General features: G+C 46.3%; 1 protein-coding gene across 1 annotated transcript in view; it reads right to left on the reverse strand.

Annotated features, from left to right (window-relative positions):
* Positions 1-3916: 3916 nt before the first annotated feature.
* The window catches only part of FRMD4B (FERM domain containing 4B), an 86517-nt gene continuing 66055 nt past the window's right edge, over positions 3917-24378 (reverse strand). The window contains exons 12-23 of the mRNA XM_059823202.1: positions 20348-20424; positions 19105-19243; positions 18443-18584; positions 17482-17615; positions 17273-17392; positions 15789-16017; positions 12477-12533; positions 10988-11135; positions 9653-9778; positions 7686-8491; positions 6964-7096; positions 3917-5510 (exon numbers count right to left, since the gene is read on the reverse strand). Coding sequence (XP_059679185.1) covers positions 5390-5510; positions 6964-7096; positions 7686-8491; positions 9653-9778; positions 10988-11135; positions 12477-12533; positions 15789-16017; positions 17273-17392; positions 17482-17615; positions 18443-18584; positions 19105-19243; positions 20348-20424 — 2232 coding nt within the window. The 3' untranslated portion in view covers positions 3917-5389. The remainder of the gene's footprint in view (positions 5511-6963; positions 7097-7685; positions 8492-9652; positions 9779-10987; positions 11136-12476; positions 12534-15788; positions 16018-17272; positions 17393-17481; positions 17616-18442; positions 18585-19104; positions 19244-20347; positions 20425-24378) is intronic.

A 24378-nucleotide genomic window follows, 5' to 3' on the forward strand; every position in this document is an offset into this window, starting at 1 on the left:
CTGAAAACATGAACAGATGCCACACGCAACCTCATCCCTTCCCCTGGCAACATCATCTATGCCAGGATGAAGGTCCATTTGCTCACTACTTGGTGAAAGAGCAAAAACCCATATATGCAGAGTTACCCAAATTACATAAATCCAAATGCTAATTGATTCTAATGAAGGCTGTATTATGTTGGAAAGCGTGGGCTGCCCCCAGATTAGAGCTGTAGGTCCCCTTCCCCTGCTCTACACAAATACCATGTTCACTTGATTGGAAAGCTGGATTATCCCCGACCGATCCGAGGAACAACGCGGGGCGCTCTGTGCAGTGGGTGCCAGCAGCCTGGTGCCTTCAGCACGAGAAGAACAAGGGCGAGAGCAGGGGATGTGGCAGGGAGAGACATGATGCCCAGCATAGCACAATGAGAAAAAGCACACAGAGCTGTTCATGTCTTCTCACGTTTGCAAAATAAGATTATTATTTTTTCCCCCACCGTATTTGTCTCAAAGAGCTGTGAAAAGTGACAGAAGTAATCTGAAAACCACCCCAGGAAGTTTCTGTTACCAAAAAGATAAAACATTCCTAAGGACACAGAGTTTTTCCCCTGGCACAAGATCCCTAGGAAAAAAGAAAGAAGTCCATGGAAAACAGATAATTGGACTTAAACTGATAGCTGTTAAATAGAATAAACACAATTAAAAGTTTGCTCCTATTTGCTTTAACTTGATAGATTTCAGTATTTGTGTGAGGCCCTGCTATAGCTGAAGCTCTCAGCTTTCTACCTTAGAAATTGATTAAATACAATAGAAAAGCACAAAGGAGATAGAAGAATGGTGTAGAAAGTAGAAATCTTCCTAGGAAAGCTGTGAACTTACCCAGAAAGTGCCAGGCAAGCACAGTGAAGCCGCCTGCAGAAGCAGCTCTCCTGCATTAATCCCCAAAGCCCAGGAGATGGAGCAAACCTTCAGCCTTCATAGGGTTTCCTACAAACATTTCGGGACCAGCTGGGCCACAGTGGAGACTTCTCACCCACCCAGGAGCCGCGCAGCCTTGCTGTGGACAAAACATCACTGCAACGTCGCTCACATTTAAGCTGAACAAGTCCAAGATGATAAATGAAAAGTCAGTAGAAACCTGCAAGAGGCACATCACGTATTAAGTCACCTTGGCCAACAAGTTTCACATAAGTATACCTGGGTGAATTTTAAAGATTTGTGATCTTTAAACATCTGCCTGTGCTCGGGGAGGGGGCTCCTGGTCTGGGACTCATCCCTCCCCGGTCCCTGCGCCGGAGGAATGTCGGACACCAGCCTCCCGCAGGGCTTGTGGCAGCTCCCACCGGAGTTTGTCCTCCCACATCTCAGACTATTTCTGTTCAAAACAGCAGAGAAAAAGCAGGCAGCAATTAAAAACATCAGGCATGGTTTATTTTAGCACAGTGCCCTAATGCCTTTTTAAGAATTCTTGGCAAGGACTGTTTTTTCTTCTTCATCCATCAGCTAAAAAGCACTCAGAAATGCTCCATTACATACGGTTTTATGTGGGTTTTTATTTCCCCTCCACACACTCATCTCATCATCAGCATGTCTACCTTCTGAAGAGGGCACTGTAAAACTGAACCCTGTGGGTCTGTGGGTGTTTTACATTGGTGTTTCACGTTGTTCGCCTCCTGGCTTTGTTCTGGAACATACTAAAGAAGAATTTCTAAATATTTCTTCAGTCTGGAAGGGGCAGGAAGGATTTCAGAGGGGTACAAGAGGCAAGGCGGCTTTTCTCTTCAACACTGCTGGTCAGTCACTCCATGCCCTCTGGAATCCTGGTGCGGAAGGCTGTGCTTAAACAGCAGAAATCACAGATGAGGCAGGAATTCAAACCAAGCACAGGTAATTTGTTTTTCAGCTGTGAACAAATATGATAATAGTTACAAGTATGTCTTTATTACCTCTTCAGCTGCATTATACAGATCTGGTCTCTGTGAACAGTTGTACGTGCACATCAAAAGATCGCTCCAGAAATGCAGTGCAACAACGTAAGCTGGAGGTCTGCAAAAGGCAAAGTTAAGGGTCCTGGGGAACAATTGGCAAAAATCAGGAGTTGCACAAGCTGCACAGCATCGCCAGCTCCCTTGTTGGCGATGGGAAGGAGGTCCCATGGGGACATCGTGCCCTCCTTCTCCTTCCCTGTGCCACCCAAGACCAACCCCAGCCCTTTGCTACCTGCCCCAGGCAACGTCTGAGAAACAGAAGTTGGATCTTCTTATTCTCTCCTTTTCTGAGCCTCCTTCTTCACTCTGTACTTCCACCCTTCATAAAAGTTTCTAAGAGCACAACTCTTGCAGGGCCAGGCCTGCGGAGAACGACAAGAGGGGTTACAAGTGCTGCACGTGCCACGCTACCACTCTTCGATTTCCAGCTCCTCTGCAGCTCAGCTCTTGCTTACTGGAAGCTGCAATCAGGCTCCAAACTCCAGCCCTAAAGGTTTTATGCCAAATAACCCCAAATATAGCAAACCATCCTCAACCCGCCCCTCAAACCCACCTCAAATTCCCATCTTATCAAAAACATCATCCAAAATTGTCTTGGTCCTGTCCGAGCAAGCCGGCAGGCCAGGCTGAGTGCCAGCGTTGTGCCAACACAGATGTGTTAGGCTGAGCTAAACCCTAAACGCTAGTGGAAAAGCCAATATAAAACTCAGTGGCTACAGCATTGAAGGAATGCAAACAATGCTTTAAATGGGGCACAGACCTTGCGACACACCTAATTTCCTTTTTTAAATGAAAGGCTTTGGGAGTGCTGATAATAAGTAACCACCAGCCTGCACCGATACCATCAGTTCTGGGTGAGATACTGGACTTCATAGCACTGGGCTTCCTGCTCAAAGCACAGATGCTTTGTAACAGCAGCAAGCATGATTCAATGAAGGAAGAACTTGCGAACAGACAAACCTCAAAAACTACTTTGAAGAAATGGAAAAGTATGATGACATGGGGGTATTTTTAGCAGGCATGTCTGCAAGTTCTTGTTAATACCTGTTTTCACCAGCAACCCAGAAATAAGCGTAAAATTCAGTGGTGGTGGTGAAGCTTATGGATGCCACAAAAAGTAGGAAATGACAAGTAACTCTGAAAGTGAGACTGAATAACCCCAACTGCTTGGTGACCCGAGTGCAAAAGCAGTTGTACATCTAGAAGCCACAGCGTTCTTCCAGGAGGATGGGCGTCTCAGAGGGCACAAACTCAAAAGACGACCCAGCAGATGAGCAACACAAACCCTGAGCCATGCTACAAACGCGAATGGCTGCAGCAGTTTTCAGGTGCAAGGATAGATGAGCAAGAAGTATTTCCAGAAACACAAGGCCACCCCTGTCTGTGCATCCCTGCCGAGCTGAGGCTGGGCAGCAGGTCCAGGGAGAACGACCCTCCCATGGGGACGCTGCATGAACCCAGCTCGGCTCCTGCTCCCGCAGGGCAGCTCTGCCAGAGAGGCCCCTGGAAAGTGCTGACCACCACTCCTCCCTCCCCTCGCACCGTCACAAATTCAGACTTACAGACACGTTTTGGGAGGATCTGAACTGCCACAGGCCAAGCTTCCTCCAGCAATAGCGTGGCCGTTGCCAACTCCCCTGCCCTGGGCTGGGGGGTTTGCACGGCAGCCGAGGCCACTGGCCCTCAGCACCCAACCTACCACCACAGAACAAAAGAAATCAGACCATGGTGATCTACTCTCTCTTACTTTAAAGCCCTGAAATAACACACACCGCACTTTTCCAAGCACTCAAGTAGAAATAGGAGGAATGCTGAAGTGGTAGCACACTTTTTAGTTTATTGACCTATACAAAATAATAGGTCTAAAAAATTCAGAAGTAGTAAAAGAATAAGCAAAAAGAGCTTTCGCATTTCTAGAAGGCTATACAAATATGCAAAACCAAGGAAATAAGTTATTTTTTATTTTGTTTTTGTTCGTTTAATTCCAAATCGCGACTCTAATAATACAAACGACTAAGTACCAGCTTAACAAGTGTGTCCTTCTGTATATATTACATGCTCTGGAATATTGGTAAAAAACGTCAAAAAAGTTTATCAGAAACTTTTCTATTCACAATATGAACAAGGAGTAACTAATCCTTTGTATAAAAGAAAAAAGAGCACCATTTATGGAATCCTGAAGCACAGTACAGCTGAGAAACGAGAGAGATTTTACCGTATGCAAGCGAGTCATCAGAAATCACGCAAGATAACCCATGCCAATTTGTTCCTACAGATGGATGACGTGAGGTAGGTTTCATCCCTCTTAGGTCAAGACTGCAGTCGCACTTTTTTCCCCCTACACAAATGGTTTCGTGAAAATGCTGTTCTGTCACTTAGTGACTCTGCAACGCACCTGGCAGTTCAGATGACTCGCGGTACAATCCTAATGCCCCTCATTTTAAGGCACCCACTTGGCTGTTTGTGTTTGCATCCACCTTAAAATACTGGCCGTTACAATCAAATTGTTCGCCGTGTGATCCCTGGAGCTCCCCACTGCGGATCCTCGATTCACTGTGGCAGAGCAAAATGTAATTGTTACCCGATGAACAGGGGTCACTGTGCAGCCACCATGAAAATTTGCCTACTCCTCTGCACAGTGAAGTTGTACCATGGAAAGGTGATTAAATGGGAGGTTATTAATTACACTTTATCATCGAAAAGAGTTCAAAGTTTACTGCTTCTGGTTCCAAAATCCACACCCGCTTATAGTTTTACACGACATATTGTGTCAGAAAATTCTTTTCTTTCCAGAACTTGCTTGTGGTGCTAACAAACACTCTTAACAACACCCCAAAAAATGGATAAACTCATTCAAACCTCCATAATAAAAAAAAAATCCAGCCTTCAAGTAATGTTCCAATACTGATTAAGTCACCCTTTGCCTCACTCACACACACAGTATCTATCCTTCATAAGCTTATGAAAGTCTTTCCAGGTCATCATAAGCCATGGCAGAATAAAATTCCATTTCTTCTTCTTTCAGACATCAGAATTGTGCTCCTAGAATTCCTGGTTTTTCCATAGAGTCTCCTTTTCACATTTTTTTTTTTCTCTGAGGTTTGCCTTCAACACCTTCCAATCTTCCAAAAAAGTGCTTGCTAAATATAAATACTTCAACCAAGTGCTGCATCTAGTCATAGATTAAACTGTGGCTTGCCCTTGCTCGTGTAGGCTATCTGGATTCAGAAAGAAACGGCATTCGTGGTAAGACTTTATCATTTTGCTACAGTCCCTCGTAACGCTGAATTTAATCTTTCCCAGCAAAACAGCCTGCTTCCTTTTCTTGTTCGGTTTGGAAGTTCCACGTGAGATCCGCCTCGGAGTCGCAGCGTTTTGTGCAAGGCTCGCAAGGGTACGAATGCGGGGCTGCAGGCGGTCTACACGAGCGTCCCAGGCTTTGAATCCTCGTGCCAGAATAACCTCTGCTCATTGCTGTGCAAGTCTTCTTCCAACCGGCTCTCATCATCGCCACCCAGCTGGCTCGTCTCTGCATACGCTCTGTAAGAGACACGGCATCAGGGATCAGTGGGAGCCGAGGGTCTTCCCCAGAGCCCCAAGTGCTGCACAAACTCACACAACTCCCCTGGCTTTGAAGTAATGCTGGTTATTGAGAGTTCACCCAGCGTAACTTGGATCCAAATACAAACCCTGTTTTCATGCTTTAATTAATAAAATTGTATGCCACAGGATCTCAGCTGCTCAAAACTATCAAGACTGTAGGGCATACTGATTGCTCGTTTACCATAATCACGTTAGAATAGAAAATAAAACAGATGAACAATCAGACAAGTTATTCAAAATATGGAAAATTAATAGCTAATAAACCCCATTTAGATTAAGCTGCCAAAATAAGCAGAGTTTTCAAAGCCCAATGATAGGAAGTTAGGAAATTAGTAGAAACTGTCTTTTTAAACACTGTCACTGCAGATCTTTTAAAACACTGCAATACAAAAGCCCATTGCATTTAGCGTAGAAACAAGGATCTAGCAGAAGCTTTTGTATCTTTTCTTACACTTTCATTTATTTTAAAACAAACAAAATTAAAAATTCAGCAGTTTCACACATGTCAGCCTGGCAGCAAGTGCAAACTGCAACCCACAAAGCAGGAGGCACAAACGTGGGGTACTTACTACTGCTGGCTATGCTTAGCATATGCGTACTTAAATGTGATGGCATTTGTGAGGGCAGAGCCATTCCCCTGGGCAGGAGGTCTCTGTCCTCACTGATAACAGCCGGCGTACGACAGCGGGGTGAAGAGACCGAAAACACCAAGTAGAAGCAGCAAGAGAGCTGCAGGACTTTCTGCAAGGCCAGAGCAGACCCTGGGCTCCCCGCAGTCCTCGGGAGAGCCCCCACGAGCAGGGCGGCTCTGCAAGCGGCAGCACGGTCCCGCCTGGTCCCCAGGTTAAGCTCTGCCAAGCGAGATGGGCTTGGCAAATGCGGTATCACCTTTGAACACCAGCACTTAGACATGAGGTTGAAGAGAGGTGTTTCCTTTCCTTGTTTTTCCAAAAGTTTATCAGCACAGGCACTACAGCTTCAGAAACACAACAGGACCGTGTCCTGATGATGGGGTGCAGGAGAGACCTCCTGTCACAGGGGGTGAGAGGAACTGGGCTCAGCGGGTGCTCTGCCTGCAACACTGCTCCGAGCATCGCAGCTAACAGGGAGTGCAAGATCTTCGATGGTCCAGCATCAGCCAGAGGAAAAGGCTGTGCAGCAAATAAGTCCATCCTTCACTATGTCTGCTTCTCCCTTCCTTCAGTATCGGTGGGACAGTTAGCGATGGTACAGCTGATCTACTCCACACACAGAAGACTTGCTCTTACAAAGTCAATTTTATAATTAGTCTTCATCCTGGCCCTTTGAAATCAAGCTGATTTTCTCAGAAGTTTCAACAGCCTGTGAAATGCAGGAGGAAGGGCAGAAAATCTTGACATACTCTACTCACCTGCTCTGCAAAGGAAGGTTGCCATAAACATTCCCGTAACAGCTGGCATAAGAGGAATGAGACAACGTATCATAGTCTGAAAGTCCCAGTGTGAGTGGGTTTCGCCAGTTCCCCGCAGTGTTTGCAGAAGATGCTGAAATTAAAAAAAAATTACAGCAAATTAGAACTTCCTCCAGCTCAATCAGCTGAGACAAATGAGACAATTCTCATTAGCAATCTCTATGGGTTTCTGCCTGACACACATGCAGACAATGCAAACATGAAATATGATTTACAAGCCCTGTAGGGAGGAAAGCACTGTGCGGGTGGTATTTTTGGAGCTAAGGAATCTCTTTAAAAAGAATTTCTGACCCATTCAGTGATGCTCACTGTACTATATTTTGGAAGCCATCACAGCGACTGCATTTACATGGCATGAAGTTTTGCACATTGCTTCTAGTTGGTAAACATGCCTGTTTGAAACCCAAGGGGCTCTTTGTGCTTCTTTGGACTACTGCGCTTACGAAGAGTAAAAGGCAGTCTTACCCGCTGGAGAAGGCAACAAGCAAGTCTTTGTTCCAAGCACGGAACAAGATCCTATTCAGTTAGTCATCTACCTTTCAGGACAGAGCTCTAGCCTTGCTTCTACTCCGCTGACTTCAACGAGGCAGCGGAGGGGAGCAGAATTTGATGCATAGCAGGGACTTACAAAAACACTCAGCACAGAAGAAATCAGACATTACCTGAAGAGAAAGACGACACCCGACTGCTAGGAGAGCACGGCACCTGCAGACCAGCAAAGCCCAAACTCCTTTGAGATCCTCTGTCAGACTCAAAGCCTGCCTGCAGGCTATGACCCTGCTCCTTTTGACTGGAGGCACGTTGGTACCAACCACGGAGATGCTCTGCTACTAAGGCCTTGTGAATGTTTTTGGTTATATGCTCCGTTTTAGCAACTTGCTTCCTTGGAAGCCTTAGGGTTGCGTATGGGTTATGCGGTACTCGGTCCACTTCATCCTCATGGTAAGACCTGAATTCCCTGTAACGGTCATATCCGTAATGTGCTGATGAGCGATAGGAAGGATTGACACTGTACTGTCCCTCCGTATCACTCTCATAAACATATCCTCCATTGTAATAAATGTCAGATTCGGTGTATTGGGAATATCCAGAAATGTAGTAACTAGAGGAAGGCTGCTCCTGACTTTTGTGGTAGACACCATTGCGAACATCCTTCTGGGCAAGATTTGGCATACTTCCTGAATTTGCAGCAGAAATGTTTTGTTTCTTTGACCGTCTTCGCCCCCTGGTCCTGTTGTCGAGTGTCTGAGTAGTATAATATGGATTGGGAGTAGGTGTCACGCAGTAATATTCTGCACTTGACTGGCTAGTGTAGGATGATCCATCATCGAGGATCTCTGTGCTGCTGCTTCGCTGGGACTTTGAGAGGGAGAAGGCTGCCTTTTCAGCAGGAGTCTCGGACAGCAGGTGGGTCTGGGATTCCAGACTTCCACTGCGCTGCCGGCAATGGTGCGGGGAAACATCTGGCCTGAAACAACACAGATGTCAGTTGGTTAAAGGCAGTCACAGGCAAACGTACACACAGAGTGGGAGAGAGCACAGGTGGGCAAGTCAGGCATGCTGCCTCCCCAACCAAAGCACAACACAAACCCAGTCTTTTCCTTCCACACAAGGTATCTGCATTGCAAGAAATTCAGCTTGGCTGAATTTTAGATTTGCTGCAACAGTAGGAGATCTCTTATTAAAAAAAAATCTATCATGGTAAGCAAGGTTAATCTGCGACAGGGATACATGCAGCAAAGCTCACAAACTCACATTTTGTAATCATTTACAGGAGGATGCTCTCAGTTTTTAAGTCAAGTCTAAACAAGTAACTGAGCTAGGAGCAGAACATAGGAAGATAGGTTTCCTGTGGCTCTGTCTCTCAAGATTGCATTACCCCGGCCAAATAAAACATGAGCTCTTGGTAACACTGTAAGATTTATAGCATCTCTCCTTCCCCAGCATGGATTCTCAGCTGTCTAATAATACAGGTGGGCTCATGTTGCAGGTCTCTTCCCATAGTAAGGGCACTAATTGGCATCCCTCTCCTCTATCTGGCCCCTTACTTTTTCAGGAGGCTTGCAGGAATGTAATCCACAACAGACATCTGTCAGGTCATGAACAAGTTTTTGTGGAGAGACCACTGACGGACAACACAATTTCATAAGCCTCACTTTGTTAGAAAATGAGGCTACAAGGAAATGTAAAATAAATTCTGGCTATCTTAGAAGTATTTTACAGAAACTTTTTGAACAAGTATTACTTGTTAAAACTCCCTATAGGTGCCTATCCGGAAATGACCATTCTCCTATAGGTCTTTCATGATCAGATAGGCAATATTTCTGTGCCAGCTTCCATCTCACTCCTGATTTTGCAGACACCCATTTGTGTGTGGCTGCTGTTTGTCCAGACCAGGTTTCTGCTCATATAAACACCCTCACTCTCATGCCACAAAGCTGGTGCAGGACTGTGCCTGAAGATGGTGGCCAATATTAACCTTGTGCCTCCAATATCCAGAAAAGACATTTTGAGAGCCTGACCCTGCTGTAGGGAAAGCTGTGTGGCAATGGACCCTTTGCCCTCTTCACACCATTTGCTTTTATTCTTCTGCTGCCTAAGATGGATATCACACTTGAAGTCCCCTTACTGTAAGTGGCTGCTACTGTAGGCATTGCGTGTGAGCACGGGGGTCGTAGGCATGCTTCTCCCCCCAGGAGGCTGGGGCGGCCGGTCCAGGGTTCGGTAAGGACTGCTGTGAGTCGAAAGCGGGTCCCTGTAATCAAGAAAACAATCCCAGTTCAGTTAAACACGATGCAAAGTCATAGCACACAGAATATGTGCACCCTAAGTCTTGAAGCAACAAAACGAAGGGCAGAAAAAACAGGTAAGGGCATAACTGGATGTGCTTCCCTGTATAAAGAACAGAATTGTTAAACAGGAAGAAAAATTCGGCCCCTTCTTGTGGTTCAAGGGAGGTCCTCACAGAATGACCAGTAGGAAAAGCTGCTGCCGAAGGACAGAAGTATGAAGCAGAAGAAACAGCAGGTATCAGAGAAGCAAAGGAATCGGGTTTTAAAATTAAGCACATCACAGCTAAATGGTTACATATGGCTGTAATTCAACTTCTGAACTTCACGTGGAGCAGTGTTCTGTTTATCTTGAGGGACAGATGAGAAAAACACAAAGACATGACACTGCCCAAAACTTTAGAACATTTTTAAGCATGCCTTCAACAGCCTGACACAGTACAAGAAATATCAAGATCAGTGGGAATCCTTACACTGGGAACAACTAGCACCAGATCAGACCCATATAACAAGATCACACAACCATCAGCAGAGCTACGGCTATTGATATGCCCCATGGAACTGTTCTTCTGGCTCAGAAAGTGCCCAAATCCCATGGATACATACAGGAACCTCAGCCAGTTACTGCAGCTGGCACTAATGATGGTAGCTGGTTGAATCCCAGTAACTCTGCTCTTACAGGGAGAATCGCCCATCAGGACTTACATGAATTCTGTACGCTTTGACAATGTACCTGCTGAAAATACCATTAGGAGGGATGGGTATGGTTTGGTGTTATCTGAAGCCATTAAGCACAGTCATCAGGAAAACCACAAGTTGTAGTTTCAATACTGAAAACAAACCACAGAAACGGAGACAAAGGGTGACAGTACTGGTAGGCACGAGCAATTCCTTAAATACAGCTCTTGCTATTAAAATTCTGACCCGTCTTGAACATCTTCACAAAGGCTACACTACCCTCCAATTTCAGAGACTGTGGCAACTACTTATACACACTTACATACACTTCTGTTACTAAACAGGAAATTGAGCTCCCATCACCAAACCCTGTAATCGCAGGAGTGTGGAGGCAGCAGGCTCTGCTGGAGTGCCCATAGTAACGGGAGTCTTGGCAGGGGCAAGACAGAGCTCATGGCAGCAAGGTGGGAGCACAGCGGCAGCGAGATGTGCCCTACCTGGAGTGTCTGGATTCCAAGAGCTGCTCGTTTATGGATGACTTTCTGAGATGAATTCTCTCCACCCCAAGGGACTTTGGTGGAGGAAGCCTTGGAGAAAGCTGCGCAGAGCTTGGTCTCTGTGCTGGCAGAGGAAACGACTCACTGACTGTTGGAAAGGAATATGTATTTTGTTAGAAAAATCCTTGTTACTTTTGCCCTATATGCAAATCTGTGGCCCCTTAGCAGAAACACTTTGCACGACAGAGACAAAGACAGAAGCTGTGAATCTAGAAAGGCTCTCCTGCCTGCACCAAGCTCTCCTCCACATGGACAGGACATTGCGGGGGCTCGTACAGATCCCAGCAGCACCGACTCCTACGGAGATTACACACAGCTTGGGGCTGTGCCAGATCACAAAGTGGAACTTCGCTGGGAAAACACCTGTTAGCAGCACGATCCTTCACAGAGCCAAGCGGGCAAGCTCAGCCTCTGCAACGGCCAGTTCCTCTCCCTCACCTTCCAGCTCTTTACTTGAAAATGACATTTTAAGAATTAGTTTTGAAATACAACCTAAAAGGGACTGACTTCAAAAGCGACCGAATGAGCAAAGACAACTGACAGACACATTTGGCTGAAGGCAATTGGGAAGACGCTGATTTGATCCTTGTTCTCACTTCGCTTAGGGCACAACCCAGGTCCCATCAGAGCCAACAGGAAAATCCAGCCAATACATATAAATGCAGGATGAGCATCACAGAGAACACGTTCACAAGCCAGAGCCCCAGCTCTACTTCTACTTGTACAAGCAGGAACCAGGTGTAACTCCAACTTAAAGCTCCAGATGGGTTGTACAAGTCTAAAACTGGGACAAAGTGAGATCAGAATCAGGCCCTAACTGAAAAGTGAGTAATAATTTAGATAATGTTTGTCCCCAAATGATGATTATCTAGGTTAAGGGAGAGGCAAGCCAAGTCCTTTCCACCTTGTGGAACAGGGCGTGAACGTGTGTGTCTGTGGGTGTGTGCGTGAAATGAGTAAGCTGAGCAAACACCATACCCATGCAAGATGCAAGCTCACTAGGCAACAGATAAATGAAAACAGATCGTTAGTATCTGTGACTATTCCACTTTTCTGTAAGTTTTATAGTAGCTGTGAGGACAGAAGGGCTGGGCCAATCCTCCCAGCTTGTAACTACTCCTGCTGCTCATGCGCCTCTGGCCAGGTCCTAGGGATGAAGTATTTGTTTGAAATTCAAAGCCCTCAGTTCGCAGGTTGGTCAGGTTAAAACAAAACACCTTCTCTAAAGACAACTTGGATCAGTTCACAGAGCAAAATCTTTCAGTAACTAACCCATTACGAGCTAAGACATTCCTGATTAAGCTCTTTCCTCCGCTATGAAGTCATTTGTCATCAAAAGCCACCAAAATAGTAGGCTAAAGGACATTAAGTCAAAGGAATGTCTCCAAACAGGCAACACTTCATAGGAAGAAAAGGATAAGCAACATACCATCGTCATAGGTAGTTGTGTCCGACAAAGAGCTGCTCTCAGATGGAATTATATCATCTGTGAATGAAAACAAGCACTTTAAGCATAGGAGACCCAACATTAGTTTCCAAATATCACATACAGTTTATTTTCTACAGCTTCAGAGACAGCTGCTACTTGTAACGCTATAATCTGTATGCTTTAGCCCTCAACAGCCTGAAGACAGTCCTGCTTTGCAGTATATCATGACCTAGTTGCGCTCACTGCAGTTCAGCAAGCTACCTGCATAATTATCAAAGGGTATTTTTTTCAACTGCAGTGGGAATCAGGCCAAGATTTACAAAGGTGTTTTCCACCCAACTTCCAACAGATCTCACAGGGTGTTTTGGTGCTTCAATAGGAGTCAGGAGCCTACACAGACATGTAGATCTTGGCTGCTAGCAGCTAATCTCCTTTAGGTACACCTGAAATCCCACCAGGTAAGTACGAAATGCCTTTTGAAATTTGGCATTCACTTTTGAATGTTTCATCAGCATACAAATTTTGTTTCAGTTAAATTAATATTAATCCAGAATAATTCCACTGATTTCCATCAAGTTATTGCAAATTCCAACAACGCAGAGAGCAGTACTGTTGTACGGACACTGCAAATTTTTTCTGTTTCATTTTGTTATTTATTCAAAGCGCTTTACTGCACCTGCCTGTCCTCTCACATTGATACTACACACTACCACTTGCTCAGAAACAGCCTGTCCCTGCTAAGGTTTAGAACAGACCAGCAGCAGCAGAGAAATTAGGCTGGTGATAAAAAGCAGCACTAATCAACCCAGAGAAAAATCTGTTCCTAGGCCATTTCTGGCAAGACACAGCACTAGTGGGGTAAAATATCTCCGTGAACTTCCATGCAGGAGGGAAAAGCAGCAACAAAAGAAGTCAGTGGCAGCCACTTTGTGTATGACACCTGCTTCTTCCGTAAGTCATCATGAGCACATGCAACGTACGTTGCTCCCTTGCTATCGCGCTTTGCTGCAAGGAAAGGTCTGGTTACAAGAATTCGGTAAATAAGAGCAGCTTTTCAAGAACAGCAAAACATCAGGGCTGGCCCCTGCCCTGAGGGGACTTGTCAGACCACCGAAGATGGGTTGCAGCTCTGCTTGCAAGGCAACACTGGGGAAAAAGCTTCAGGGGAGCTTGTTCACGTGAATTTGACTACGTGGTGGTGAAATATGGAACTGGGCCCAGTGCAAGGAGGAAAAAAGCCTACCTAAGAAAAAGCCAGCCTAAAGCTACACTGCTGGATTCATGTGGGTTCTGCAATGCTGACATACGGGGGAGCTCTGAATTTAAATTCCAAATCTGTGCAAAAGGGGAAGAAACCCTGGGCTACAGAGGAAGCAAAGGAAAGGGAGAGTGGAATGTGGGGAGCAGGAGACAGTCCAGTATGTCCTTTACCTCCCATCCCTTGGGGGCTGGGCTGAAAATAGCTATGATTTGATTCAGTAAATCAATGTTACTATTTAACACGTCATTTCCAACAAGTCATTCCCCAAATTCACAGCCCCAAGTGACTCATCACTGCTCAGCTTTCTGAAACCCTGTACCCCGAGTCCAAGAGTACAGTCAGCGATGGTGAAAACGTTACATAAAATCAGTTATTGAAGCAGATGACGGTTCTGCTTCAGGTAAACAAAACCACGCTGCACTGCAAGAGTCAGGAACTGGGAGGGAATGCAGCTAACTTACTGCTGGCTAAGTATTTGCTGTCTTGCAGTCCCTGCCTGCAGAAAGGGAGACTCTCCCAAGACATGGAGTCCAGTCCCTTCTTGCTGTGTCCACCTTCTCAGACACCAAACAAGGATGTCACGTATCAAATGTTGCAAAATGATGGGCTGAATGTATGAAGACCAACTCATAAGCTGTTTGTTTGCACAACAGGACAAAAAACTGCCCGCAACGAACAACAGTGACTGTGCACGGATGCTGCCTGACAGGGCTCTCGCTGCTCGCTGGCCTTCAATAGCTTCCTGCTGGTTACTACACACCACGTGTCCCAGGTAATACAGGACCTCCCACAATTAATATCCTGACTGGTGAGCAAGAGACTGGAAAAACAGATGTTTTCCTCATCTCTGTCAATCAGGAACTAGCTGAGCCACATTAAATAGCGATCATCAACCTTTCAGAATAAGCACTTTGTGATGATGGATAGCCCAGTGCTGCCGTGGTTTGTGCTGGGTAAGAATCCAAACCAAGCTCTCAACAGGAATGGGGCATGGTGAAGGTTTCCCCAGCAGAAACCTGGCAGTGCACAGGAGAAGAGTCTTCTCCAGGGAAAATACATATTGGCAAGAGGTCTCATCTCAAGGGTCACTAAGAGGGTATCAATATAAACAGCAGAAAAATCTTGCATTTTCTTTCCCACCTTGCAGTTTCCAGGAGAAACCTCACTAACCTCACAAAACAGCATTTCCTCTGGGACAAAGCCGGGGGGGGGGGGGGGGGGGGCGGGGTGGTGGAATCCATTAAACATTAACAATTATTCATATATATTTTCCACAGAGGGGAGAAGTAAAACATGTCCTAAAACTGTTACTCACCATAGAAACCAGAAGAACCTGCAATACCTATGAGCTTTTAACTACTCCCGAACTCCTTCAATTGCCTTGGATATAGCAAGTTTCCATGCTTTATCCTATGAGGCAGCAACAATCTTGCCTCCCTTAGGAAAATCAGTTTCAGAATGGAGAGCGCAAGGGTATCTGCTTTCGCTGTGCTCATCAGTGGCAAATGTGTGTAGTCAAAAATCTGTTTGCCACTATTTGTATTCATAAACTCTTGAACTTCGCTTTTGTCTTCCTGGAAATCATTAATTTTTAATCAAGAAACAAAGTCTTTGATCTTTATTTCCTCGATCCTGTAGAAAAACTCACATGCTCTATTTTTGCTAGAACTGAAGCATCGTGGAAGAGAAGGGATAGAGATCTTGCATGTGGCAGCTTACACATAGAACTGCAATCAATACACTGTGAATGCAGACACCACACCAGCTTCGGCTGAGATGCTCCTGCCAGCCTTTCTATGGATAACACCTTCGGTCTGTACCTGGTGCTGGAATGTGTCTGCACTTGTTCCTAAACTGCAGCTTATTCTGCCCTCAGCCTATAAGCAGTACGCTTATCGTACCAGATGCAGCAATTGCATCTCTGTTTTTCTTACTTAACTGCCTTGGAGAAGATAAAAATCATCTAGAGGAGATGTAAACAAAACTTATATGTGAGCCAAACTACTTTTTTTTCCTCTTTTCATCAGAACACGGGGAATTCTCTTGCCTACCTGGTAGAGTAAGAGTCGATTTCTGGGTTGGTTTTTTGCCACACTTGATTCTATATTCATTTATGGAATTTTCTATCTCTTGCAGCTTTTTTACAGCATCAGCATACTCTTGCTTTCTTTTCTTCTTCACATTTTTGCAGATGTCTGGCTCACTGGCAAGTTTCTTTGCAGCTTCCACCAGCTTTTGCTGTATGATAAAATTGCTTTCCAAGTCCTGCAAAGCAGGATCCTGCAAATTCACGAGATGAGTTATTTGCTTCCTACTCTGGGTCGAAATTATCAGCAAACGTTATTGGATAGGAGATCTATTTTTGTTGTAATGAAGTGAAATCTTGAGCACAAAACATGAAAAAACCGAAGTTTATACACAAGACAATCTAAGCATGTGAAATCCTTACATCTTATTTCTCTGACAAGCGTAAGATTATGAGATCTCTTGAGAAAGGTCGAAAGTTCTCAAGCCTTAGTGACATAAAATAGATACCTAAATTCAGGTTTAGACCATTCTCTTACACAAGCCAACCGGCAGGCTGTTAAATCTCCTGCTCCAAGTCCAAGCCTGAAAACGTCTGTTGAAAAACCTCTCTCTGCTTTAGAGAAAAGAAAAATGGAAATTTAAATCACCATACCTATGTAACAAGGAGTTAGAGGCTTTAATTACTTGTTTGTAAACAACTTTGAGAGGCTCAGATGAAAAGTGCTGCAGAGGTGCTAAGCAACACATTATTAAATCTGATCAGTAGGATTTTGTTTCAATAGCATCAGTTTGCTGCAGACATGGGTTACACCAGCCCTGTAAGCCAGGGCAGCCAGTGCCCAACACCTACTTACTATTTGGATAATACAGCTTGTTAACAAAAATCTCACAAGGAATGAGGGGGAATAGTATGTGTCCAGAAGCTCCATGTATCTGAATTACCGTATCTCCTGAGTCAGTCTCTGCCAGCAAAGTTCCTATTAGCTTCTTGAGCAATATACAGAGCTTTTACTCAGGTGGAACTTGCATTAAGCCCAAGATAAATCTCCTCCTGCTGTCACCTGTCACACAACTATGCTCACGGACAGATGATTTTGCAAGGGGGACAGCACACGCCCCTGCCATGTTCTGGGTTCAAACACAATCTCAGTGTGACACAAATCAATGCTCAAGAAAAGCTCACAGTCATGGGTTGCCAAATGGTGTCATGCACCTGCTCTTCTCTAATTAGCAGCAAAATATCCCTTAAAATTCAAGCAGCCTGGCCAAATTAGGGGTTCAGGTCAGGGGATTTTAAGGCCTTTTGAAACTGCCAACTTCCTGCTCATTTCAAAGGCAGCATGGCTGAAATAAGGGCAGTACCTGTCTAAATTTCCCAGCCTGTGCAAGCGACTGTCCCAGCTGCCTCCTCTTAAACAATCAGGGAAGAGCTGAATTATTTACAAGTGGCTTTGGCCACCGGTGTGGCTACTCCACCTCTGCTGTGAAAACAAGGTGCAGCACTCACCTCTTCGCTCGGGAGCAGGTTATCATCCAGTTTGAACGCCGTGCCAACACGTCTTCTGACCTGGGGAGGTTCCTCTCCAGCGCTCAGAGGATACTCCTTGGGCATCTCGCCCGTCAGCTCCTGGGGAACAGAGAGGGCTCCATGTGAAGTTCTGGAGGGAGAGAAGGGCTCTCGCCCACCCCAACCCCAGCATAAGGTGCAGTTCTCACCGCCTCTCGCAGGCAGATTTTCTTCAGCTCCTCAACTTTCTGAAGCAGTTTTTCCTGAAGGAGTTTCTCTTTCTTCTTTAGTTCCATAATTTTCTCCTTCTTTTGTTCTTCACTGACCTCTGAATCCTGAGAGCCTGAAAAAATACACTCTCTGTATCAGAGGATTTGCAGGTAAAAGCCACTTTTTTCTGGACAGGTAAGCAGAGGTCTCCCCACAGCAGTCCAGCCCAGCAAAACAACATGTTATACAAAGTGCAACGTCCAGCTCTTGTGTCATCCAGCAAGCAGGCTTTTGGGAAATCCACACTTTTTCAAACCCCCAATGTACATACTTGCATGGTAAGTCCCAAGTATACACCCCAAAACCCCATCACCCAGAATATAAATCAATGCATTAGGGATATCTACAATATACTTCATATTTTAGCTTTGACTTTGCATTCAAGACAGTCTGAGGCTCCTCACTTGGGCTTCACCTCGAGCCACCTATGTGTGGCAACCAGGCTTCTACCTCCCTCCTTTTCCCTTCCTCCACAGCCAAGGGAGAGATCTGAAGTCCACTCCAGAGCTCAGCTTTATTTGGAAGCATTTATCTTCTCTCCTCATTTTTGAGGAAGCTTAAGGCAATTCAACTCCTAGTACAGGTGCTTAAAGTTAGCCTGGATCAAATTTCCCTCTGCCTTTGATGACACAGTCATTCAAGGACTGACTGGTAAACAGATATCAAATTATTCATGGACTAACAGTATACGGGTGTTTATCTATCTAGCATATTTTTATTTCCTTCTTTAGTTATGGGGGGGGAACAGCAGATTATACCATTGATGTTACTGTTTCAGGTAGACAAGTAATACATGCTGTCACATACGTTGCTGTATTTATGGTCAGCTAGCCTTGTTTTCCTTTTAACATATACAAGCCCCGCTGTACTTCACTAGCTTGCATTTACACAAAGTATTACCTGATGAGATCAAACTGCCGTTGCTGGCCATAATAAGCTGGTTCTTTGCCTCCAAAGTCACTAGCTTTGAAACTTTTGGTGTTCCCATCTCTGTCAGATCCATGGCGATATCATCCAAACTTCTGGCTGAAGGAATTTTTGCCTGAAGGAGTTTGGGGGGGAAAAAAAATAATCCAGCCTCATCTAGTTACCTCTAACTTCAGAACATGGCGTCACAGAAAATGATGTTTCACACCTCATCTCCCACAAAATTAAGGGCTAAAGCAACAGCATCCTGCAGGAGCTCGCGGTGCACAGGGCTGTGCTGGCATTCCTCTCCCCCTCTGCCCCCAAAGCTTGGACCATCTCCCAACTCAAAAATCTCTTTGCTGTTTGCACTGTGTTCAAAACGAACATGAGAAGGAAACAAAAGAAAAAGCAGATTAAACACCGAGACGTGGGAATTCCCTCTTCTGTGATTATACTTCCACAGCCCGTAATTGCAGGCAGGCTAAAATGGATCGAATAACAATACTGTCGCTAATAGCCTGCTCAAAAAGCTGACAAAACCAATTTGTATTTTTCCTCTGGAGACCAGTTTATCCGTGGAACAACAATACACTGAAAGATATGCAGGAAAGGTGTTGAAACTTATGCCCACAGTAAAATGCCTTACAACTTACTTTGCTTTGCTTTCTGTCCAAGTAGAACTGGTGTTGACTAATTGCCATCACCCAGATGGATTTGATCAGGGAAGTGTTTGCATACCAGGTTTGCACTACCAGTCCGCTCTGACCAAAGGTCCTTCTCGACACTGAAATTCTGGGGAGGTGAAAAGAATGCAATTTCAGGACAGGTCTTTGAGGTTTAAAATCCCAAACGCCTCTCTCTCAACCAGGCAAGGCTCAGCCTTTATTTTACAGATGTGAGAACTCGGATTTCCTTCTCCCCACCACCCGGTGCTGCTGCCTTTACTCACTCCTAACCTTCCCTTTATTTTACAAAGTTAAAATTAAAGACATTCCCTGTTGAGCTTTGCAACACAGAGCAGCAGCAACTGCCGTGCCTTTAGTTCAGCAGCACAATTGCGCTGCTGAGACCTACGGCTGGGTATGCTGTAAACCTAGAAAGGGCGAGCAGACTGCCATGGGACCCTGAAAGGAGTGATCAGGCAAGATGGGGGATCTGGGGAGATCAGGAGAGCATCTCACAGCTCCTCCTGGCCCAGCTGAGAAGCACCACGGTCCTATGCCAGAGGTAGAAAGGATGGCAGTGGGAGAAGCAGAAAGGAAGGTGGAGTCAGAAATTCACTCTGGGCAAAGGCTCTTTCTTTTTGGGAGAGATCTTGAGGGGAAGGCTCAGCCTGTGGGTGAGCTCCCACCCTAACCGGCAGCGCTCCTTCGGGCCCCTGAAGGCTCAAACTCAGAGGAGGGAACATCACTGCCAAGGCAGGGGAGTGCAGAAGGTGAACAAGAAAGTCATGTCCAGGTCCTGCTGGCTGCATTCCCGTGTCTCCTGCTGCAGAGGCATGTTACAGCGGCCTCTCGGGGAAGGATTTTGTAAAGTGAGCAAATTTGGCCATGACAAATAGTCTTCCCTCTGCTCCAAGAACTCCCTCGGTGGACATCACAGGCAATTTGAGAGGGCACCCAGAGCTGTAACACATCAACAGTTGCTCCAGGTTGTGTACTACAACTGTGACCTTCCCTCTGTAACATCACAGCACTACCTGTCCATCACGCACAGACTGGATCCAGCCCTGGTCTGTCCTGCCAAACACAGGATCAGGCTCAGTATTGCGAAGCCCAGAGTAAACTCAGGTCTGTGTTGAACTCAGAGGCACCTCCCATCGCCATCCGCTAACACGACATCCCCAGTCTGGGTAAAGATTCATCCCGCTGCTACAACTGCCTCCTCCAGCCTTACCTGCGGGGATCGTGCACTTCCACAGCAAATTTCTTTTCACGGAAATAGAGATTTTCCAGCTGTTTCCATTGAAATAGCTAGGAGAATTGGGAGAGAGAAGCAGAACACCGTCACTCCAAGATTCACCAATCTTCTCCACCCAGGATTATACAATTCCAGCAAATTACAATTGCTGTGTACCTTCAGCTATGGCATGGACTCAGGAATAACAACATTCACAACATCAACTAAAATAAGCACATAAATATAAACATATAGGATGCCCCTCAAGTAATTTCACACTCTTACAGACAATGCATTGCAGACTGAGGGTTTTGCCTGGGGCAACATCTGTTTCCATCACTAGCACATTTAATTTCACTGGTAAAAGTTCACAGAGATCTTGGGAGGGCAGCTAAAATCCTTTTCTCTCTGATTAAATGCAAAAATCTCTATACAAAGTAATTGCATAGACACCTATGATCTCTGCCCTCAGTCAGAACATCCCCAGGGAACGGCAACAAGCTCAGGGAAAACCAAGACCTTTCTCTTCTGAAGACACTGGGTGAGAAATTCAGCATGACATTTTGGAGCAGGGGTACAACATGTACAGAGAAACAGCAGCTACAGAAGGAAGCCACCCCACAACGCATACTTCTGTAAGGAAGCCACAGACTTCCTGCAAAGTGCCAGCTGGGAGAAGAGATCAAAGTCAAGCCGGGCTTGGCAGCTGCAGCCGTGGGATCAGAATTTCATACGAATCCGCTCTCCCTTTGCAGTGGCATTACCCACCCTCTGGGGATGACCCATCAGGGGTTGCGTCTTCTCAGCCCAGCTTTGGCTGAGCTGTTCCCCAGCCCCTCGGTGCAGGTTTCTGCAGCACCACCTCCTGCCCCCTTCTCCAGCAGCGCCGGGGCGCGTGGGTGCACACAGAGACCCGTACGGGTGTCCCCAAGACCGTCACCTGAAGATGACGGGGTGCACAAGTGCAGCAGCACACACTGTAGTTTACAGCCAGCTACTTCCCAGAGCTAGAGCCCACGGGGAGGTACTTGAGGAACTTCCACCCAGGCTGGGCAGGCAGAGCAGCGTTAAGTGGAAGAGATCAGCTTGCAATATCAGTGATCCAGCCCAGGCACCCGGGCCAAAACAGTGACCCCCCCCTCCTTCCCCACAGCTTTTTAAAAGCCTTCAAGGCTGCAGCCACCACACCAGAAGTCCCCAGGACAGGCGACATTCCCGCTGACCTCTGCCAAAACCTGACACGCCGCGCTCCGACCACGGAAGAACTTCAAGTTTTGTAAAAAAATTATATATAATGCCATGCTTCATTTGTAACGTTCTTAACATGGATCGTAAATGAAACATAACCCAGTGCATGTGTTTCTGGGGAAAACTCTGGCTCTTTCAGCGACCTTTCCCTCTGTTTAGTTAAAGCTTTTCTTTCTAGTACTACAATTTATTATTAGATCCTGCTACATGAAAAATGCAGCAAGGGGAAACGTCATTTACTTAAACTAATAAGTCACTTTCTGAAGGATCGTGGAAGTTTTACTCTGCTGCTGAAGTTTATCTTTGTACTAAAGGCACCCTGCCTCACAAGTGCCCTCTTTATAACTTGGCATTGAAACTTTAAATAAATCCATTTCAAAAAAATTAAAAAGAAAACAGCTCGTGCAGTATGTCAGGACATTGAGCAATAGCACCCGTGGGTGCTCCAGCACGCAGGGATCCCCGGCCGCCCCGCTTCCCCGCACAGCCCGCCGCGCACGCTCCCATCCCCGCACTCACCTCCCCGCAGCACCGGCCCCTTCTCCCCGGCACCACCCGCCACTCCGGAAAGCGTCAAGGGCGACATGAGACGAGCAGAGCAAGCGGCGGCCACCGTGCCATGCCTCCCCACCGCGCCATGCCTCCCCACTGCCGGCGGCCCGTCAGTGCTGCTCCGCTTTCGGCGGCTTCGCCTCCCACTGCTGACACACGCCTGACATCACCGCCTCTCCCGGCAGCGACGCCTCCCCGACCCACCCTTTCCCCAGATAAAGGGAAAACCGAACCGAGGCGAGAACAGGAGAGGGTTTCTACCGAGGGCCCGCACCCCTTCAGAGCACCCCAAGGCCTTGCGGGGGGCCGAGGCGGGAGCAAGCCCGGCGCGGGGGGCTGCAGCAGGCAGCCGGGGCCCCCACGGCGGCCGAGTCCGGGCCCCGCCGGCGTTGACTCACGCCTGGTCGAACCTGTTGCCTCTCGGAAGCATCACGCCACGTTCCAGGCCGCCCGCTCCCACGCTTGTAAAAAAAAAAAAAAAAGTGATGGGTGTGCTTCAAACATGACCTCTGGAAAAAAAACCTGCCCTCCTGCTTCTTATGGGTTGCGGGTGATGACTCCCCGTCCCCTTTATCACTTCCTCTCTGTTTTTCCCCTCCGGACGCGCTCGGCATTCCCGAGGGCTGCGGGAGAAGGGGTCACCTGTCCCAGGGGCAGCGAGGGCGAAGAGGGTCGCATGTGGCAGGGGGACAAAACGCAGCTGCCCCACCACCTCGAGCAGCCCCTGCCCAGGCTGAGGGACACGCCAGCGCTCCGGGGCTCGGGGTGGGCCCTTCCATGAGGAGCTGCCTCTGCAAATCCATCGCCAGCCCCGGTGAGATGCATCCCTGATCATCTGCCCCTTTTCCTTCCCACCCTGCGAGATCCATCCCAGCCCAAAAAGGAGCTGACGGGAAACCAAAGCATTTGCAGCCGGGTACATTCAGCACAAAGACATTTGCCTCCTTGCCCAAAGACACACAGTACTGGGATAACTCCAGCTCCCCCTCTGCAGATGGGGAAGTGGCCTTTGAAATTCTGCACACAGGACACATTTTTGCTCTTAGGGACTGAAAAGCGCCCTGTCCTTAAGCTGTCTCACTGAAGAACAATGTAAGCTCTTAGCAATCAAGTCCCCTGACAAACCCTCCTGCAGTCAGGTCCTTCAAAAAAGACAAGTGATTATATGAATCACATCAGAATAAGTTGTGGACTAATAGTATTTATATAGGTGCACTTAAAAAATCATAATGAATGAATGTATTAATGAGTTTCTACCTAACATGTCTGGATTCATGAAGACAAGACAAAAAAGCCTCAATACAAACAAGAGCAAAAAAGTAATAAAGAATAAAACAGAGTAAACCAAATGAAATTCTATGAACTCCTTCAAATAAATTTTTTTAAATTGTGGTCAAAAGGCTACACTCAGGAAACTGTCACTGCACTACAGCTTTCCTGCTCCCTTCAAATACACTCTCACTCTGCACAGACATGTTTCTAAATCATCCCTAAATTCAAATCTTACCTAAACTGCATGCATATTAAAAGACAAAAGAGTTGTAAAAAAAAAAAAAGTCTGGAAATCTGAAACTGGTTTTTGAGGGCTGGAAGAACAATTAGGAATAATTAAAATGTTTTTGTTGACATTTTGCAATGTATGTTCCCTTTAACCAGATGATTAGGTCCACCTGAGCTAATGAATGTTTTCTTAATAGCCTTCCCATCCATGTAGATTGCCAGATCCTTAAAGGCTCCTGAAAATTCCCATTGAGCATAGCAGGGGCTGCGTGTCCAACTCTACAAGGAGAATTTGGCCGGGTCCAGGTTTGTCTTCTGGGTCTTTTTGGAGAAGGCAGAGGTGCAAAGCTCCCTGATCACACCTCACTACTCCAGCACCTCTGTGCACCAGCCAGACTTCTACCACCCAGCTGCTGCTTTTGCCAGCCCACGAGTTTAAGCTTCCTGCATTTCTACTGCGATTCTCTTTGAAATACTGCAGAAACATCGAACAAAAAAAATATTGCCCTCCTAACCCTCCTTCCCATATAAAAAGAGCTGTAATTGTAGTCTAACGAGACACAAAGCAGACACAGACTGCTTAAGTAGTGAGACACCTTAATAAAAGAAGCAGCTGGTTTTTTACCTGGCTGATCTTGCATCCAGTTTGAAATAAAATGCAAGTTTGTCTGGGCCCGACAGCAGCAGCTCACTGGCTTGGAAAAACAGCCCCGTCAGGATCGCAGGCA

Source organism: Gavia stellata, chromosome 12, assembly GCF_030936135.1.
Source record: "Gavia stellata isolate bGavSte3 chromosome 12, bGavSte3.hap2, whole genome shotgun sequence".
NCBI classification, from domain to species: domain Eukaryota; kingdom Metazoa; phylum Chordata; class Aves; order Gaviiformes; family Gaviidae; genus Gavia; species Gavia stellata.